Source organism: Lepisma saccharinum, chromosome 12, assembly GCF_977018435.1.
Source record: "Lepisma saccharinum chromosome 12, izLepSacc3.1, whole genome shotgun sequence".
Taxonomy (NCBI): domain Eukaryota; kingdom Metazoa; phylum Arthropoda; class Insecta; order Zygentoma; family Lepismatidae; genus Lepisma; species Lepisma saccharinum.
In genome coordinates this window covers 54,833,800-54,851,290 of record NC_139240.1, presented here as the reverse complement: position 1 = coordinate 54,851,290, position 17,491 = coordinate 54,833,800, and the positions used below count along the sequence as shown (strand labels likewise).

General features: G+C 37.6%; 1 protein-coding gene across 2 annotated transcripts in view; it reads right to left on the bottom strand.

Moving 5' to 3' along the window:
* Nucleotides 1–12,822: 12,822 nt before the first annotated feature.
* mib2 (E3 ubiquitin-protein ligase mind bomb 2) overlaps nucleotides 12,823–17,491 on the bottom strand; it is a 185,012-nt gene continuing 180,343 nt past the window's right edge. For both annotated transcript variants that reach the window (XM_083132382.1, XM_083132381.1), the window contains exons 16-17: nucleotides 16,100–16,407; nucleotides 12,823–13,530 (exon numbers count right to left, since the gene is read on the bottom strand). In XM_083132382.1, coding sequence (XP_082988508.1) covers nucleotides 13,301–13,530; nucleotides 16,100–16,407 — 538 coding nt within the window. In that variant the 3' untranslated portion in view covers nucleotides 12,823–13,300. The remainder of the gene's footprint in view (nucleotides 13,531–16,099; nucleotides 16,408–17,491) is intronic.

The window sequence follows — 17,491 nt, the reverse complement described above, 5'->3', positions numbered from 1 at the left end:
GCAAAGTCCGGATCTGTAGATGTGGAAGGTTGTGGATCGTATGATTCGTCTTGTGAGTCTACGGAATAAGATTCAGGGGGTGTTGGAACAGGTAGTTCATTACTATGCGCCACAGGACGAGAAGCAGAACGAATATTTGGAAATACAATTGTCTTCTTTTTAGTATTGGACATACGTTGTATTGATGGGACCATACAAAAAAATAAACAATCGTCTGTATGATTAGTGGGCTCCAGCCGAATCATGGGAATAGCAAATGACATCAATGATCTTCTGTGATTCATCCTGTCCAGCAGATTCGTGTAGCAGGTCTTAGAACGGAAATGTTGAGCCCAAGTCTTATCTTCATTTCCGAATTTGCAGTATTTACCGAAATATAGATTGTAGGCTGTTCTTACAGCAGGGGTAACATTTCTCCGCTGTCCAGAAAACACAATTTGATCACAAACATAACAGACATTGTTAGCATTGATAATGCATTTACGTGGCATTTTTTAACATCACTCAGCAAATTAATTAAATGTCAACCTTACCAGAAATGGACCACGTAATACGCAAACACGATGTTTGATAAATGCACACACTCAACCTAGTTTTATAAAGCCACAATCACGTCTGCACAAATTAACACCTCACAAAACAAAGAATAAAGAGGTTTTGTGGCTGATCTTGAACAGTTCCCCCTTTCCTTACAACAAATAAAAAAAATAAGATAAGAAAAGAAAAACTCAACATTTACTTCTTACAGCTATGCAATACCATATATATAGGGAACTTCTCCAAATCAACAATGCCCTGTAACTCAATTATAATTAGTCAATTGCGATTTTTAACTACAGTTTCGTATTTAGGAGACCAATATTGACTAGAAATTGTATATATCACTCATGTCACAGTTTGGCTGTTGACCAGTGTTATTAGCTAAGTTGTTATTCGTTTTCTGAACTGTCATGTTGCTAATGCGGGAAAAGCAATACACGTATGGTTACATGTGCATATTTTTTGAGGTAACAAAATGATTTAGGACACAAGGAATTAATCAATGTTGATCACCGTACCAGTAATAATTCATCAATTTTTCATAGATTACTTAGGTTGTATGGCGTGACCATTTCGAACACACTAGAATGTCAACCTCTATCTGTGCAGCATACCCTGGAAACTTTATTCGTTCAGGGCAACGAGTCCCTGGCACCTGGAACCACTGTCAAAGTAATAATTTATGAATTCATGAAGGTTTGTATTTGAGTGTCGGCATGTGTTTGTTTACGCCCCTTCATTGCTTGCTTTCATGAACCTTATCGTAGTCATTATCAAAATTAGCAGAAAAATGACTTAAAATATAACAAATCAACCACAGCTTACTCTCCCAAAAATGGAGTTTCATTAGTCATACCTCTTAGAAAGTTGAGGTGATAGTTTTATTTGCACAGCGTTTCATTAGTGGATCAAGGCAGCTAATTCCGTGAACAATGACGTTTTTTTCCGAAAGTCTCAAATATTTGTCTCAAGCAATCCCCCTCTTAAAATGGACGCATCTTCTGTGGTGATAAAATGACATGCTTGGTGCGAGTTCTTTCTGTATATTTTTCCCCAATGGTGTATCGCTGTCGCATTATAATGAAGAGGCCCTGTGTTCGACTCCCCCCTCCTCTGGTGGAAGGACAATGCACACTGGTTCGGACTCCACTTTAAACTGTAGGTTTAGTCCAGATTAACCTATCTGAGCATAAAAGTGGGCTTCAAAATAAACTAACAAAACCGTCTTCTGGGTACTTTGTGACATAACTTTTTTTTCTTTACTTCAGCTGCATCTACAGATTCTGTTGACATTTTCGGCTGATTCATGTGGCAAAATTTATGTGTGGAACGAGGATTTCTAAATAGGATAAGTCATGTTACCAATTCTGTAGCTTTTTCCATACATAACTGGTTTATTAAAATTTATTCACTTCGGTATTGTAGTGAATACTGTGATTCTTTCTTTTTAGTAGAACGAATATAAAGTTGATATTTCTCATACCATATTGATATTTGAAGATGACAGGTATATAAAAATTGTAATGAAATAAAAAATAAGGCACACTTCTGGAATTTCAATGCAGAGCTAATTGAAACTATATTATACACTCTAGCATACTTAAACCCGAAGATTTATGACTGCAGCAACACAAGCCTTCCATCTATTCCTATCCGGGGCAAGATCAATCCAGTCTTTTCCATCCTTACTGATTTCTTTTAGGTTCACGTCAACGTTATCCCTCCATCCTCGTCTTGGCCTTCTTACTGGTCGCTTACCATCAGGTTTCCCAACAAGAATCCTGTAAACTATTCTTTCCTCTGCCATTCGTGTCACATGGCCTACACATCTAAGTCTTCTTTATAAAATTATTCTAATAATAATTAAAAAGTCGAAATAAAATATTGTGTTGCCGGAGGAAGTAACACTAAGATGATGTTTTTATTTGTTTATTTGGAGATTATTTTAACCATACCCAGGCCGGATTTCTATACGGAGCTTACAGAACCAAGATCTCACTCCAATTCCCTCTACACAGTTTCAGTTATAACGTCTCGCCAAGTTGTGTGGCTCGTTATTTTATTTTTTACCACATCCGAAGTACCTATTTTTTTCATTATGTTGTACTTTTCAAAGCAGTCTTTCCCAGTCAAGGCCCGAAGCTGCAGTCCTCAAGTTCATCCTAAATTCTGATCAAATCTTGATCATACCCTGCATAATTTTGAGCCTCCTCAGCCTACTACCTGCTATTAATGATGGAAGTATTAATTTGATCACAGTTTTTGTTTCAATAGCATTTTATGGGTTGATAATATGTGAACATTTCTAGCATAGATGATATTCACAAGTAAAATATACATGTTATGAACACCAGAATACACTTATTTATTGTAGTGAATATTGTGATTCTTTCTTTTTAGTAGAACAAGTATATGTACTTATTGAATTTGTTTGGGTGGGCAATCGGGTGGGCACAGGAAATTTTGGGTGGGCGCTTGCCCACCCGTGCCCACCCCTGTCGCCGTCCCTGACCTAAGGATGGAAAAAATGTATGCTTACCCTGTTTATAATGTTCTGGCGATATTATTCTGCTCTTGAGGCACCATGAAGAGATGTGGAAGGAGTCAGACAATGCTGCTTCTTAGACCAAACAGAAATTAGTCTCATTTCAGTCATACCATTACCATGGACAGCGTGCCTACCTCAAATGGTACATGTACAAAACTACACTGTGGGAAGATCAATATTTCTCTTGCATGCATTCAGTTGTTTGTTATCACTTTTTATTGTGTGTGTGTTTGTGATGGCTGTTATTACAACTAGGGATGGGCGATATCAAAAATTTGATATTGCGATAAATTGTCAAGAAAATATCATCACAGATGATATGATATGATTTTTTTCCTTATCATGATATTGGCGATATATCATCTCCATGACATATATCGCCAAATATCGTGACAATATATCGATGACATGATATATAGCACCAAATATCATGATGATATATCGCTGACACAATATATATCACTAAAATATTGTGCCAATATATTATCAACATGATATATATCACCAATTATCATGACGATATATTGCGGACACGGTATATATATCTTCAAAATATCGTGACGATATATCACCCAACGCTAGTTACAGCTCCTAACAAACCCTCTTGAATTAGAACAAAGACAATTTTCATGTACTTGCAACCATGACTTATATTGCCAGTGAACTCTTTCAGTTTTTCTATGGCCACCCTAACAACCAGCCTCCAATCACAGTGCAGAATGGTCGTCAAAATCCCATTTCCCTGCTGGCTGCTTCAGGAAGGAGGGATTCTAAGGTTGCCCCTTGTTGCCCATGAAATAGGGGGGGGGAGCAGTGGTAGGATTAAAATTGGCTGTTTGACCACAAGTTCCTTCATAGGTAAAGGCAGAAACAGGGGGTGACTGCCATAAAGGCATTCTCCGTGCCGACTGTTATCGTGGCAGTACTCTAATGCATTTATTAATGGTTGAAAAAAATGCAGCTGGACTGTAAATGGTCCACCCCATCACAGTGCCAAGGCCGTTCTTACATACACATCTTTTTGTTCTTGTATATTGACTTACAGAGTCCAATGTCTGTGAAATCACTGGGAAAGTTCATTTCTCTCCCACCATAAACATTAAAACTACATATATTTGAATACTACTATATCACTTACATTCGCAAGATCTGATTACTAGATAAGAGAGAGAGAAATTTCTCTCGCCCGGGCTTGTCGGCGGGAATTTTAAATTCGAACACTCTTTGGAGGAAAATTGTCATAACTCTGGCACTATGGGAGCAATCTACTTCGGATAAATTTTGTTTTGCAGCTAGAACATCAGCGCATGCAACCATGTACAATTCAGAACACCGTACCGAGGAAGGTGGGCTTCGGGTGGGGAACGTCCCCCGAATTTCATAGGAAAAAAACAAAAATCTGGAGTTTGCTCCCTCTTCTCCTGCTATTTTTGGGAGAAGGCACGAACTTTAGTATTCTTTTCAAAGAATGGACATTTCTCAAGAGAATGAAACATGTTTCATGTTCTTGGGTGCCATACAAGTTGAATAATAAGCCAATATGTGAATTTTTCTTTTTATGAAAAATAGGCAATTTGCATTTTTGGAGGAAAATTGTTATAACTCGGCACTATGGGAGCAATCTACTTCGGATAAATTTTGTTTTGCAGCTAGAACATCAGCGCATGCAACCATGTACAATTCAGAACACCGTACCGAGGAAGGTGGGCTTCGGGTGGGGAACGTCCCCCGAATTTCATAGGAAAAAAACAAAAATCTGGAGTTTGCTCCCTCTTCTCCTGCTATTTTCGGGAGAAGGCACGAACTTTAGTATTCTTTTCAAAGAATGGACATTTCTCAAGAGAATGAAACATGTTTCATGTTCTTGGGTGCCATACAAGTTGAATAATAAGCCAATATGTGAATTTTTCTTTTTATGAAAAATAGGCAATTTGCATTTTTGGAGGAAAATTGTTATAACTCGGCACTATGGGAGCAATCTACTTCGGATAAATTTTGTTTTGCAGCTAGAACATCAGCGCATGCAACCATGTACAATTCAGAACACCGTACCGAGGAAGGTGGGCTTCGGGTGGGGAACGTCCCCCGAATTTCATAGGAAAAAACAAAAATCTGGAGTTTGCTCCCTCTTCTCCTGCTATTTTTGGGAGAAGGCACGAACTTTAGTATTCTTTTCAAAGAATGGACATTTCTCAAGAGAATGAAACATGTTTCATGTTCTTGGGTGCCATACAAGTTGAATAATAAGCCAATATGTGAATTTTTCTTTTTATGAAAAATAGGCAATTTGCATTTTTGGAGGAAAATTGTTATAACTCGGCACTATGGGAGCAATCTACTTCGGATAATTTTTGTTTTGCAGCTAGAACATCAGAGCATGCAACCGTGTACAATTCAGAACGCCGGACCGAGGAAGGGGCTTGGGGGCACGACCCCCAAATTTCAATGGGAAAAACATAAAAATCTGGAGTTTTCCCCTTCTTCCCCCGCTACTTTGGGGAGAGTGCGCGAACTTTAGTATTCTTTTAAAAGAATGGACATTTCTCAAGAGAACGTAACATGTTTTATGTTCTTGGGTACCATACAAGTTGAATAATAAGCCAAATTGTGATTTTTTTACGAAAAATAGGTATTTGCATTTTTGGAGGTAAATTGTTATAACTCGGGCACTATGGGAGCAATCTCCTTCAGATAAGTTTTGTTTTGCAGCTAGAACATCAGAGCATGCAACCGTGTACAATTCAGAACGCCGAACCGAGGAAGGGGGGTTTGGGGGGCGCGACCCCCAAATTTCAATGAAAAAAACATAAAAGTTTGGAGTGTGCCCCTCTCTTCTCCCGCTATTTTGGGGAGAAGACGCGAACTTTATTATTCTTTTCAAAGAATGGACGTTTCGAAAGAGATTGAAACATGTTTCATGTTCCTGGGTGCCATACAAGTTGAATAATGAGCCAAAATGTTAAACTCTGTTCGGAAATGTGGCATGGATATGTTGCGGAGAGGGGGGGGAGGTTGGTCATCATTGTGAATTTCCCAGGCTTGCTCCAGACCTGTGTAAGTTTCCACCCAAACATAAGAGTATGAAGGTCCAAAATTTCGTAATCAGCACCATGATACCATATGGTATCATCGGGCGAGTACGACCTTACTCTGATGATACCATATGGTATCATCGGGTTAGTAAAGGTTAGCCTCTAAATATTATGTGGAAAATGCATTGAAATATCTTTTTTTTTCTTGTCCGTATGGGAGTAGTAAGGGGACTTGTCAAAAGATGGAGGGGATAAGAGAGGGTGGCGCCATCCGATAGTTGTCGGACGTCGTAGTAAGGCATTTTGTTGGGCAAACTGAAGGAACATGGAAACAAATAGGTTCCATTGATACATACAATTTTTGTCAAATATTGCCACCCGACAAAGTATCTCACTACAACATGCGATAGAAATTGCATGGACTGCAACATCCAACAAAAATTGAATGCATAAACAAGAAGAGCTTTAGACTGCAAATATGCTGCTGGAATTTTATTACTCTTCTGGCTCACTTCACCTTATTTAATGTAGCAGTGCTTACGAAGGTTTTCTTTCATCATCCTGACGTATTACTGGTTTCGCACAAGTTAACATACATTTACAATGACATTGCGCTATTCTTAGATATCAAGAAGAATCCAATCAAATAGGATATTTATTGAATAATATCAGGAAAAGTGAAACATAAATCTGCATTAGTGAACGTTATAAAAATTGGCAAGTGCATGCTCCCAACCTCAAATTTACTGCAACACTAGTATTGCAATGAAATTAACGCCACTCTCTGTCCTGTCTGTTTAAACTCATGAGAGATGGTCATTAATCTCTCACTGAGTAAGGTTAATGTCGAATATTATGAAATAAAATACTAATAATAAATACATAAATATTTTAATATCATATTTACTCTAATCAATCAATCATAAAAGCAAATCAAGAATTGACTTCTCTCTGCCAGCCCTGCTAAATTTTCACTTTCCATCTACTGATTTATACGAGGGGTGGCCAGAAAGTAATTAGAAATGTCCTAAAACAACGAAAAAATTCCATGAAATTCAACATCCTTGTCTTTTCTAGGCCATGTTTGTGTACATAGAACATGCATGTTTTCCAACATTTTACTCAAGAGTAAACTATAGAGTTATACGTTCATGGAATAATTCCGACAGCCACATTAAATAATGTTTTTCCCACTATTTTTTCAACTTCTATCAAAACCATTTGCATCACAGAGCAAAGTGGCAGGGTTCTAACAGGAGATCTAGTGCGTATCTACCGTCACACGGGAGCCACATCTTCGTATTTCACACGAGATATGTTTTGAATGACCAAGCTAAGTGCGCACCATCAGCATTTGTCGAGTAATAATGGAGCTCAATATATGCAAATTTTGGGAATCGTAACACCTACAAGTCAAAAAAAGATAATGCCAGTTTTTGGTGCCATTATATATCGCTATCTGTCACGTGAGATTGACTGTTTTTTTTTTTGGGGGGGGGGGGAAATTATCTAAAACCCTTACCTTAAAATTAAAAAGGGGTATGGAAAGTAACTCAAAAATAACTTTTAAGGTATCAAACTCTCACGAAGAGGCGTAGGCCATATGACTTACAATTTGAAACAGTAGTTTAAAAACACCATGTAGGTATAATTTCAGGTATTTGCCAGAAAATGTGCTAATTTGAAAATGTGAATTTTGGAAAAAAATAACAGCGAATAGCAAAAAATAAAAAAATACACCAATTTTATAAAAAAAATAACAAAAAATCAAGGTCCCTACCGATTTGGCATAAATAAAACAAGAATGTCAGTAGGAATTTATTGCATTAGTAACAGTGAGTCCTAACCTAATTTTCGGCATAATCACCACAGTTGTTCTGGCATTTGTTGTAGCATGGCACTAAATTTTGTATGCCCATGGCATATGTGTCTGACAGGAAAGACTGGAACCGTCTCTACCGCAGTGTAGCTGTCAAATCCTTGTTCTGCCAGAAACCTCTTCAGTTGAACAAAGATATGAAAGTCGGTACATGCAAGGCCAGGGCTGTATAGAGAGTGGTCCAAGATATCTCACCTGAAGTAATGCAAAGGGCCCGTGTGTACTCAGCTGTATGGGGTTGTGCACATTCGATCGGCCTTCTGTGAATTGTCTACACCATCGTCTGACCATACTATCACTCACGACGTCTGGTCTGCACACCTCACACGATTGCTGGTTGCTCTGTTGCCAAATTCTGAGCATGCAAAAATCTGATTATTACATGTAGGTTACATCACAGTAGGTGGGAGTCTGTTTAAGAGCTGCAATCTTTAACCTAGAACTGTCGCATTGCAACTGTACCAGATTACAGCTACATGCCACTTCTTCCTGCCGCATGTGTGTGTCGCTCTCCGGCCACTAGTGCTGCGTACAGACACCATTGGAGCTTTTTTCAGGATGCCCCTCATATATGTACTTTCAGAAGCTGTTATTAACTGAGTGTTCCTGTTTTAATGTTTGGTTAGCTAAATCAGGTACCTATACAATGCAATTCTATAAATTCCTTGCTAGTACCTACAACAATAATGGTATAACTGCGTGTTGTCAGTTTAATAATACTTCATTTTGATATACTGTACTGAAGCAGAAATCCCATTGATAATGTAAGGAAATATGACACTTTCTTTTGTACAATTCAATTGTTTCACTTATATGCAAGAGTTAAGTTGTTTGCTTTACAGAGAAGATATAAGTAGCTTTATGCATCGAAAAATGAGTCCACACTCATGGTTCTTGCAAGCAGAGGGTTCCAAACCTCAGTGGAAATATCAACATATACGAGGGCCACTATTTATATTTTGAGCCTTGGCAACACTGATTGAAGTTAGGCGCGATTTGACGTTTGCACGGAATCGTCTGGCATTATTGACCATAACGTACTTCAAATGTTTTGTCAATAGCTTCATTTGTGTTGTTTATGTTGCCTTGGAGATTGCGCGACAACAATAAAATGGAATTAACTCGTGAACATTTTCGTGCGATGATTTTTTACGATTTTCGACGTGGATTATCAAGACAAGAGTGCATCGATCAACTTACTTCCACATTTGGCGATGAAGCCCCATCCTTTGCCACTGTGAAATGCTGGTATAACAAATTTAATCGTGGCCACCATTCGCTCACCGACGAGATTCGCGAAGGTCGTCCAAAATCAGTTGTTGTTCAAGAAAACATTGATGCTGTGCAAAACCTAATATTGCAAGATCGTCATGTGACATACTGTGAGATTGAGGCAACCATAGGCATTAGTTCCACCAACATATATAAAATATTACATGATCATTTAGCTGTGAGAAAGGTATGTTCTCGTTGGATCCCACACAATTTGACAAAAACTCAAAAAGACGCTCGCGTCAATTGGTGCAAACAAATGCTCAATAAATACAATCGTGGTGCTTCAAAAGATGTATATAAGATTGTAACAGGTAACGAATCATGGATATATGCATATGAGCCGGAACGCAAACAGCAGTCGACTGTATGGGTGTTTCAAGATGAACCCAATCCAACAAAGTTGTTCGCGCTCGAAGCACATCGAAACAAATGGTCGCCTGTTTTTTCGGGAAAACTGGTCATGTGGCAACTGTGCCTTTAGAGGAACGTAGAACGGTCAACTCTGAATGGTACACAACAATTTGTTTACCAGAGGTCTTCGGTCAAATACGGAAAACAAACAAACGCCGTCGGATCATTCTTCATCAAGACAATGCCAGCTGTCACACATCTCGTCTAACAACCGACTTTATGAACAGTCAAAAAATCCAATTGATGGGTCATCCACCGTACAGTCCTGATTTGGCACCCAATGACTTCTTCTTGTTCCCGAATGCCAAGAATAAATTGCGTGGACAACGATTTTCATCGGCGGAAGATGCCGTTAATGCATTCAAAAACCATATTATGGAGGTGTCTCACGAAGATTGGAAAAACTGCTTTGACAAATGGTTCGAACGAATGCAAAAGTGTATTGACCATAAAGGAGAATACTTCGAAAAACAATAAAGCAGTTTTCAATGCCAAATTCCTGTTTTTTCATTGTTAGGCTCAAAATATAAATAGTGACCCTCATAATACCGAGAATGGATAAAGAGACTGATAAATTACAAATTGTATTTCTTAATCAATCACTCTTCACTCTAATCTCATTTAGTCGTAACTTTAAAAATAATCAAGTATTTTATTTTAAACTTACTGCATATGATAAAATTCCGTAATCCTTCCCTAGCTTGCGAATTGTAATAATTTTCGAAATTCACTATTTTGCAGTTTGAATTCAAATCATAGAGAATAGAGAAATTAAGTCAACTTCATAGAAGATAATATTGGTACTTAACAAATCCATACCTGGATCTGTATGAGTTTATTATTTCCATTTGCAAATACATCGATATAGTTTAGTTTGTAATTGTCAGGGAAAAATGTAAATTTTGTCCTGGAAAACCTGGAAAAGTCAGGGAATTTCATTTCTGCTTGTTTGTAGCCACCCTGTACTTGTAAGTACAAAAACGTTTTCACTTTATGATTTAACACACACAGTCGATGTACTATGTAGATATTTCAATGAAAAATGCTTGCTCAGCCAGAACTCAACCCAGGTCTCTGGCATACTGTGCCATTGCTCTACCAACTGAGCCACCATGCTCAGTTGGTGGAGCAAACAGGCTTAAACAGGATAAACTTGAGCTGAAAAAACAAATCAAAACAGTTATCTCTCTACTCTTTGCAGATGTCACATTGGTTACCAGTAGAGATGGATGATATCGGAAATTTGATATCACAATATGTCATTAAGAAAATATCGTCACAGATGATACCATAGGATATTTTTTTCCATATCGTAATATCAGTGATACATTGTCTCCACAATATTTATCATCAAATATCGTGACGATATATTGCTGATACGATATATTGTCAACACAATATATATCACCAAATATCATTATGATATATCGCCGATGCAATATATATTGCCATAATATTGTGACGATATATCAACATGATATATATATTGCCAGAATATCATGACGATATATCGTCCAGACAGTAGTTACCAGCCAAACACATTGACAAAAATGTTTAGCACCACCAGAAATACACAGTGTCCATAAATATACTGTCATACTTTAAAGTGGTATTACATCGCTTTGGATAATCGTATTTAAATGAAATTGGTGACATTTGAAAGAAAAACTCAAATATTTTTGTGCATGTCAACAATGGACACCAATATCAGCAATGGACAACAATGAACGAGATCATAGAAACTGAAATAAATTCACTCCTGACAACAATGGACGATGCGGGTTCACTGTTGGATATTTAGCAGGCAGGCAGGTTACATGTGAATGTTTTCCTTTAAAATTGTGTTGTTATTACAGAAGATTTAAGAACGTAGTTGGTGTGTTTTACAATATCATTACACGCAGAGTTTGGTGAAGGTTCAGCGTGCGGATTGAAGTGGTTATGGCGACCCCACAAGAACGTAGTTGGTGTGATTGAAGTGGTTATGGCGACCCCACAAGAACGTAGTTGGTGTGTTTTAGAATATCATTCCACGCAGAGTTTGGTGAATGTTCAGCGTGCTTATAGGCGAAGGTTTCAAAATCAGGCTCCTTCACACACGTCAATTTTGAAGTGGTACCGGGATTTTGTGGATCGTGGCTGCATATGTCATCAAAGGAAAGGCCATTCAGGCAGACCATCTGTCAATGCGGGAAAAGTGCGGGAGGCATTTGTTCGTAGTCCTAAGAAGTCTGTACGTAGAGCTAGTCAGCAGTTGAACATCCCTAAATCGACCGTATCTAAGATCCTGCGTCTGCGACTGAAGTTTCACCCCTACAAACTGCAATTAGTGCACAAGTTGAAACCTGATGACCCTGTAAAACGGTTAGAGATCTCTGAACATTTTATGTTACTAATGGAGGATAACGTAAATCTGTCAGGAAAAATAATTTTCAGTGATGAGGCAACATGCAATTTTGGAAGTTGAAAGAGACTCCCCTAAAGTGAATGTCTTTTGTGCCGTATCGAAACGTCAAGTTTTAGGCCCATTTTTCTTTCGAGAGGCCACTGTGAAAGGTCCAGCTTATCTTGACATGCTCACTGAATGGTTATTTCCACAATTGGAATTAAAGGAAGGCAATGAATTTATTTTTCAACAAGATGGAGCACCTCCTCACTGGCATTTACATGTTCGGAAACATCTGAATGAGCGGCTTCCAGAAAGATGGATTGGACGTGCCGGAAATGATGATAATGTCTTCTACAATTGGCCGCCGAGGTCACCTGACTTGCCGGTCTGTGACTTCTTTTTATGGGGTTACATAAAAGATTGTGTCTATATACCCCCATTGCCTCAAAACCTGCAAGAACTGCAAATTCGCATCACTTCTGCAATCCAGTCCATCCCTGTGGATATGTTGGAGCGTGTGTGGCATGAATGGGAATATCGCCTTGATGTCTGCAGGGCCACTCGTGGGGGCCACATTCAATGTCTATGAGTTGTAAAATAAAATATTTGAGTTTATCTTTCAAATGTCACCAATTTCATTTAAATACGATTATCCAAAGCAACGTAATACCACTTTAAAGTATGACAGTATATTTATGGACACGCTGTATACTTTAAAAGTACTTCAATTTAAGAAAAACACAACTGGTAAAACATGATATGTAAATTTAATTGTGAAGCAAAATTTTGGCACATACATAACATTCATGTAAGGAAGCATATGTCCTATGGATATGCACGCACACAAACATTCACACTCATTTATACAATAAATTTCCTCTTTTTTTTCCTTAAAGAAAGTTTAAAAACAGAAGTCTCTTTCGTGGAGACAAATAATAATAAAATTTTCCGATTTTTACTATAAAAAATTATATAGATGTTATGTTACCTGAATAACTTATTTCGACAAATCCATGAGATTCAACTGAAAAATCTTGCAGGAACATGTAATATATACACACAAGAAGCAAATCGTGGATGGATCAGAAATCATTTTCATCATATACTTGTTGAGTTCCTGGACTACCATATGCTCACTTGCATTAAATAACGCAGCACAATGGACTTGTAAATATCTGAAATCTATGTACAACATAGCTTCAGTCATATGTAGGAAGCCTTTACTTCTAATAGAGATTGATTTTCTTCGTTATTGTTTTCCTGCACATGTGGCAAAGTTTCAGTGTTACCGAACACTTGTCGCACGCACCGTGTCCACAAAGAAATGCCACGTTTCTTTTCCTTTCCATGCAGATGGAGCAACAGTGTGCCTCTTCGATTTCTGCTATTTTGTTCTCCAAGTATTTCAGTCTCTCTGTGCTTGGCTGTCGTGATTTGCAGGACAATATTCTTCCATCTGCAAAGAAACAACTCGTTAAATAAAATAGAAATGTCCATTCCAGTAGCACATTTCTAACTTTCACCTGAACAAAAATCCTAAGGAAGCCTTCAGACTGAAACAACAAGCGACATGGGCTTTGGGAGTGGCATGTTGAACCGGCTCATTGACTCCCCCCGTAGAAATTGGCATCATTCATTTCACATTACAAAAAAAAACAAAAAAAACAGAAAGCTTGTTATTCGTATTGTTAATAACGGAAATAAAGTTATTGTAGTTAGTATTCAAACAGAATAATCAAAGACACTAATTAGACAGAAAAAAATAAGTTTTATGTGGGAAGTCAAACAATATTAACTTGGTGACTACAATTTCCCGCCTCACTTTTGTGTGTAAAAGTTAGTAACAAAATAGAATATTTTTTCATTTCAGTACATTAATGGTATGAAATGTTAAAAAAAAAAAAATGGAAGCAGTTTTGCTGGATATTCACTCATCTGGTGAATTGAGTAGAAAAATCTGATAATGGTTATAATAACAACAACATTGAAATAGAATTGGTTTACTGTATTTACTCATGTATAATGCACACTTTTTTTCCAAACTTGTTGACCGCAAAGACTGTGGTGCATGTTATACACCGAATAATTCCGACAGCTAACATGAAACAACACGTGTTTTCACTATGTTACTGGGTATAACACATACATATCAACAGGTGTAGATACAAATTACGCCCACAAGTTTGTCAACATTTGTAGGCAAATTTTGTAAGAACTTCATTAAAAATTGCTTGCTTCAATCGGAACGTTTTGCGTCACCAAGAAAAATGGAGGCATTCTGATGGCGATCAAATGTGCACTTCCCATCATACTGGAGAATTTTCGAGATGCAGTCCTGTTGCCGGTTTTCCTGCACCTTTTCTGCAGCAGTACAAGTCACCCTCTATCCCACCTTGATCTCGCTTTTTTCTACTACAGAATAAACAGACTGGTTATAAAAGTGAACAGTTTGGGATGCTATACATGCATATTGTATGCACAAGACGATATTCTCATCTTGGTTTACATAGCAACAGGTAAATTGTTGAATAAGCATGGTGTAAATAGTTATTGATCGACATAGCAACAACTTGAGAGAACCATTTCTTGAAACCGAATTGTGCTTCTCATTATATACGAAATATACAATTTTTTGTTGCTTTTCTGTATCAAAAATCAGGGTTATACATGTCGCATATGCATTATACATTCGTAAATATGATATTTCTATTAGTACATGTGTAAATATGGTACTTCTATTAGTATACAATAGTCATTGTTGTATAATAACAAACATAGCCATGATAATTATTTTGGCGATGCCCATGCATGATGCACACCATTGAGAAAACAATCCAGTCTGAGTGACATGCAAGTTACAAGCAACATGTGTCGTTTTGGTCTCAACGCTTCCTAATTCTCCTTGGCTTCATGGTGCATGCAGAACATTTATATTTAATAACGAATGCTGAACGAAAGGTCCAAAATAGCTCTTATAATGCTACGGACAAGGTCTGGACATTTCTCACCAACTTAAATTAATCTAATTATAAAAGCATAGTACTTTACATAAGCTACACTTAGATTTAGATTGATCAGAGTATTATGAAGTTTATTCCCATGCAAAGAAGTCCACTTGTGCATCCAAAATTTTGGAGCAGAATTAATCAATGCTCTAGGATTTTGCATAACTCATGGGACAATTCAGACCGTAAACAGCGTTGTGTCAGCAAATAAACTCCAAATTTAAAAAGTTTATTTTGCATAATTGTGTGACAAAATGCACATCAAAAGCATAAAAAAATGAACATTACAGTGTGTTATCGCACATTACGTGGTTCTATCAAAAACGAAATATGCATGACATCATCATGGTGATTTTTTATGACTTACATTACATACGCTCAAAAATACATCAATTTACTATATTTTCCTACAGAAAAATAAATGCGTGGCAACCATGAATCTGTACTATGTGGTTGCAGAGATAAGGGTAGAAAATGCAGATTTTCAAGTTTTCTCAATATTGTTCTCTTAGAATAAAGATTTTTGAGTTTTCACAATATTGTTCTTTTAGAATAAAGAGAAAAAGTGTTCCAAAAGAAGTGATGTTATTCTAATAAACAATTGTGTCTCAAAAACAGCACTGTATTATGTATGGATGCATATGTATTTGTATTTTTTATATTTTATGTCACATTTCTGCTACTTTTGGCTAATTGCAACGATGAGGAGGGGTGAGGATTAGATTAAATTAATGAAAACTCATGCTCAGAGTGGAACTCAAACCTGGAAATTTTAAAGCGAGATCAAGAATGAGCTGTGGCCATGAACTGTTCCAAACAATCCCATACTACTATCTTCAATTACGTTTCTATCCACATTATCACTGCACATTTGAAACTATGGAAATAAGATAAGAAATACCACACACCAAACAATTACTATAGTTATGCATCTACAATAAATCTAATTAATTACATTGCTACTTCTAAAAATGGAAACACAAACTGAACTGCACAACACAATAGGGGGAAAATTCTTACCACTGCCAGTTTTCCTTGTAATAACGTCTTGGCACTTTAAACACTTTTTCATCCGAGACGAGCAGTCCTCGCACGCAATTCTGTGCCCGCACGGCTCGAACAGAACGATTTCACTTAGTTCGGAACACACTAGACACTCAGTCCTTTCACTTTTTTCTGTCTTCTCGACCGGCAATGTTGTAACCACAGTCACTTTTGACACTGGCAACAATGTTTTTGGCAAAGGTAAAGAAGCCAGAGCTGGAGCCAACTCCGTAGATATGGAATCACCAAGTGACGGACTTGCAGTTGAAGTTGGGTGCTGCATGCTGGAATTCAACACAGATGATAAAAATTATTCACCATTTCCATTAATAATTACATGAATTTTTTTTAAAAAATGTGCATTTTTATACTTTACACAAGGACTGGCTTACTAACCAACTTACGAGGGTCATCCAGAAAAAAAAAAAAAGGACTGTTTTGGTGTAAAACACAAATTACAAATGATGTGTGCAAAAAATTTATGCTACAGAAACTACACACTTTACTCAACTTTCCCACATATTCGCCTTACTCAATCAAGCACTCATCATAGCATGATATCAGTTTGTTTATACCGACAACGTACTCGGTTGCCGCCAATGTATTCAACCATGTAGTGACATTGTCTATGAGTTCATCAGCCGTGGCAAAGTGATTTCCGGAAAGAAGGAATATTCGCCTGTAGCACACAGTACACCAGTGGCATAGTGCCCACGTAAGGCTTGTAAGTCCACCTTACAAGTTGAAATTATTGAAGAAAAAGTATTTAATTGCCATAATTATCACTTGAACACATATCAGACTTCAAGTAGAACTTTTAACGAAACAATTGAGGACTTGTTTTGATTCGAGTTGTTTCTCTGTAAGGCTTCTTGAGAGGACTTACGTGCGAGTGAATGGAAGAAATGACTTGGACTCGCCCATGGCGGGTGTGTTTGCTTATGTAGCATCTTCTCTCCCAATGACAGGGTGCCCCGATTCTCACGCACTGTAATGCGCATTACTAACTGGCGAGATTTCTGTCCCCGCTGCGTCTGTTTGCCACGGTCGGAAGAGAACCAAGAAAATCGACTCCCACGTTGTTTCAACAATGCTTGACGGGAGGTGTAGCTAACAAAACGGGTGTCATTTTAAATGTGTAAACTAACTATTAAGTTCACAAAGAGATGGTTTAATATTGGATATTACCTTCATTAGAAGCAGCGAGGAGGAATGTCTGGCAATCCTAGATCCGGCAGCGCCCGCAAAGTTAGGCACCTGCATAGTTAAAAGCATAGCTACGCGTAATACTTAGCATTATGATTTACAGATTTGTTTTACCTTTTCCTTTGACTAAGTTGCTTGATATGCTTTTCAAAATGTGCGCAA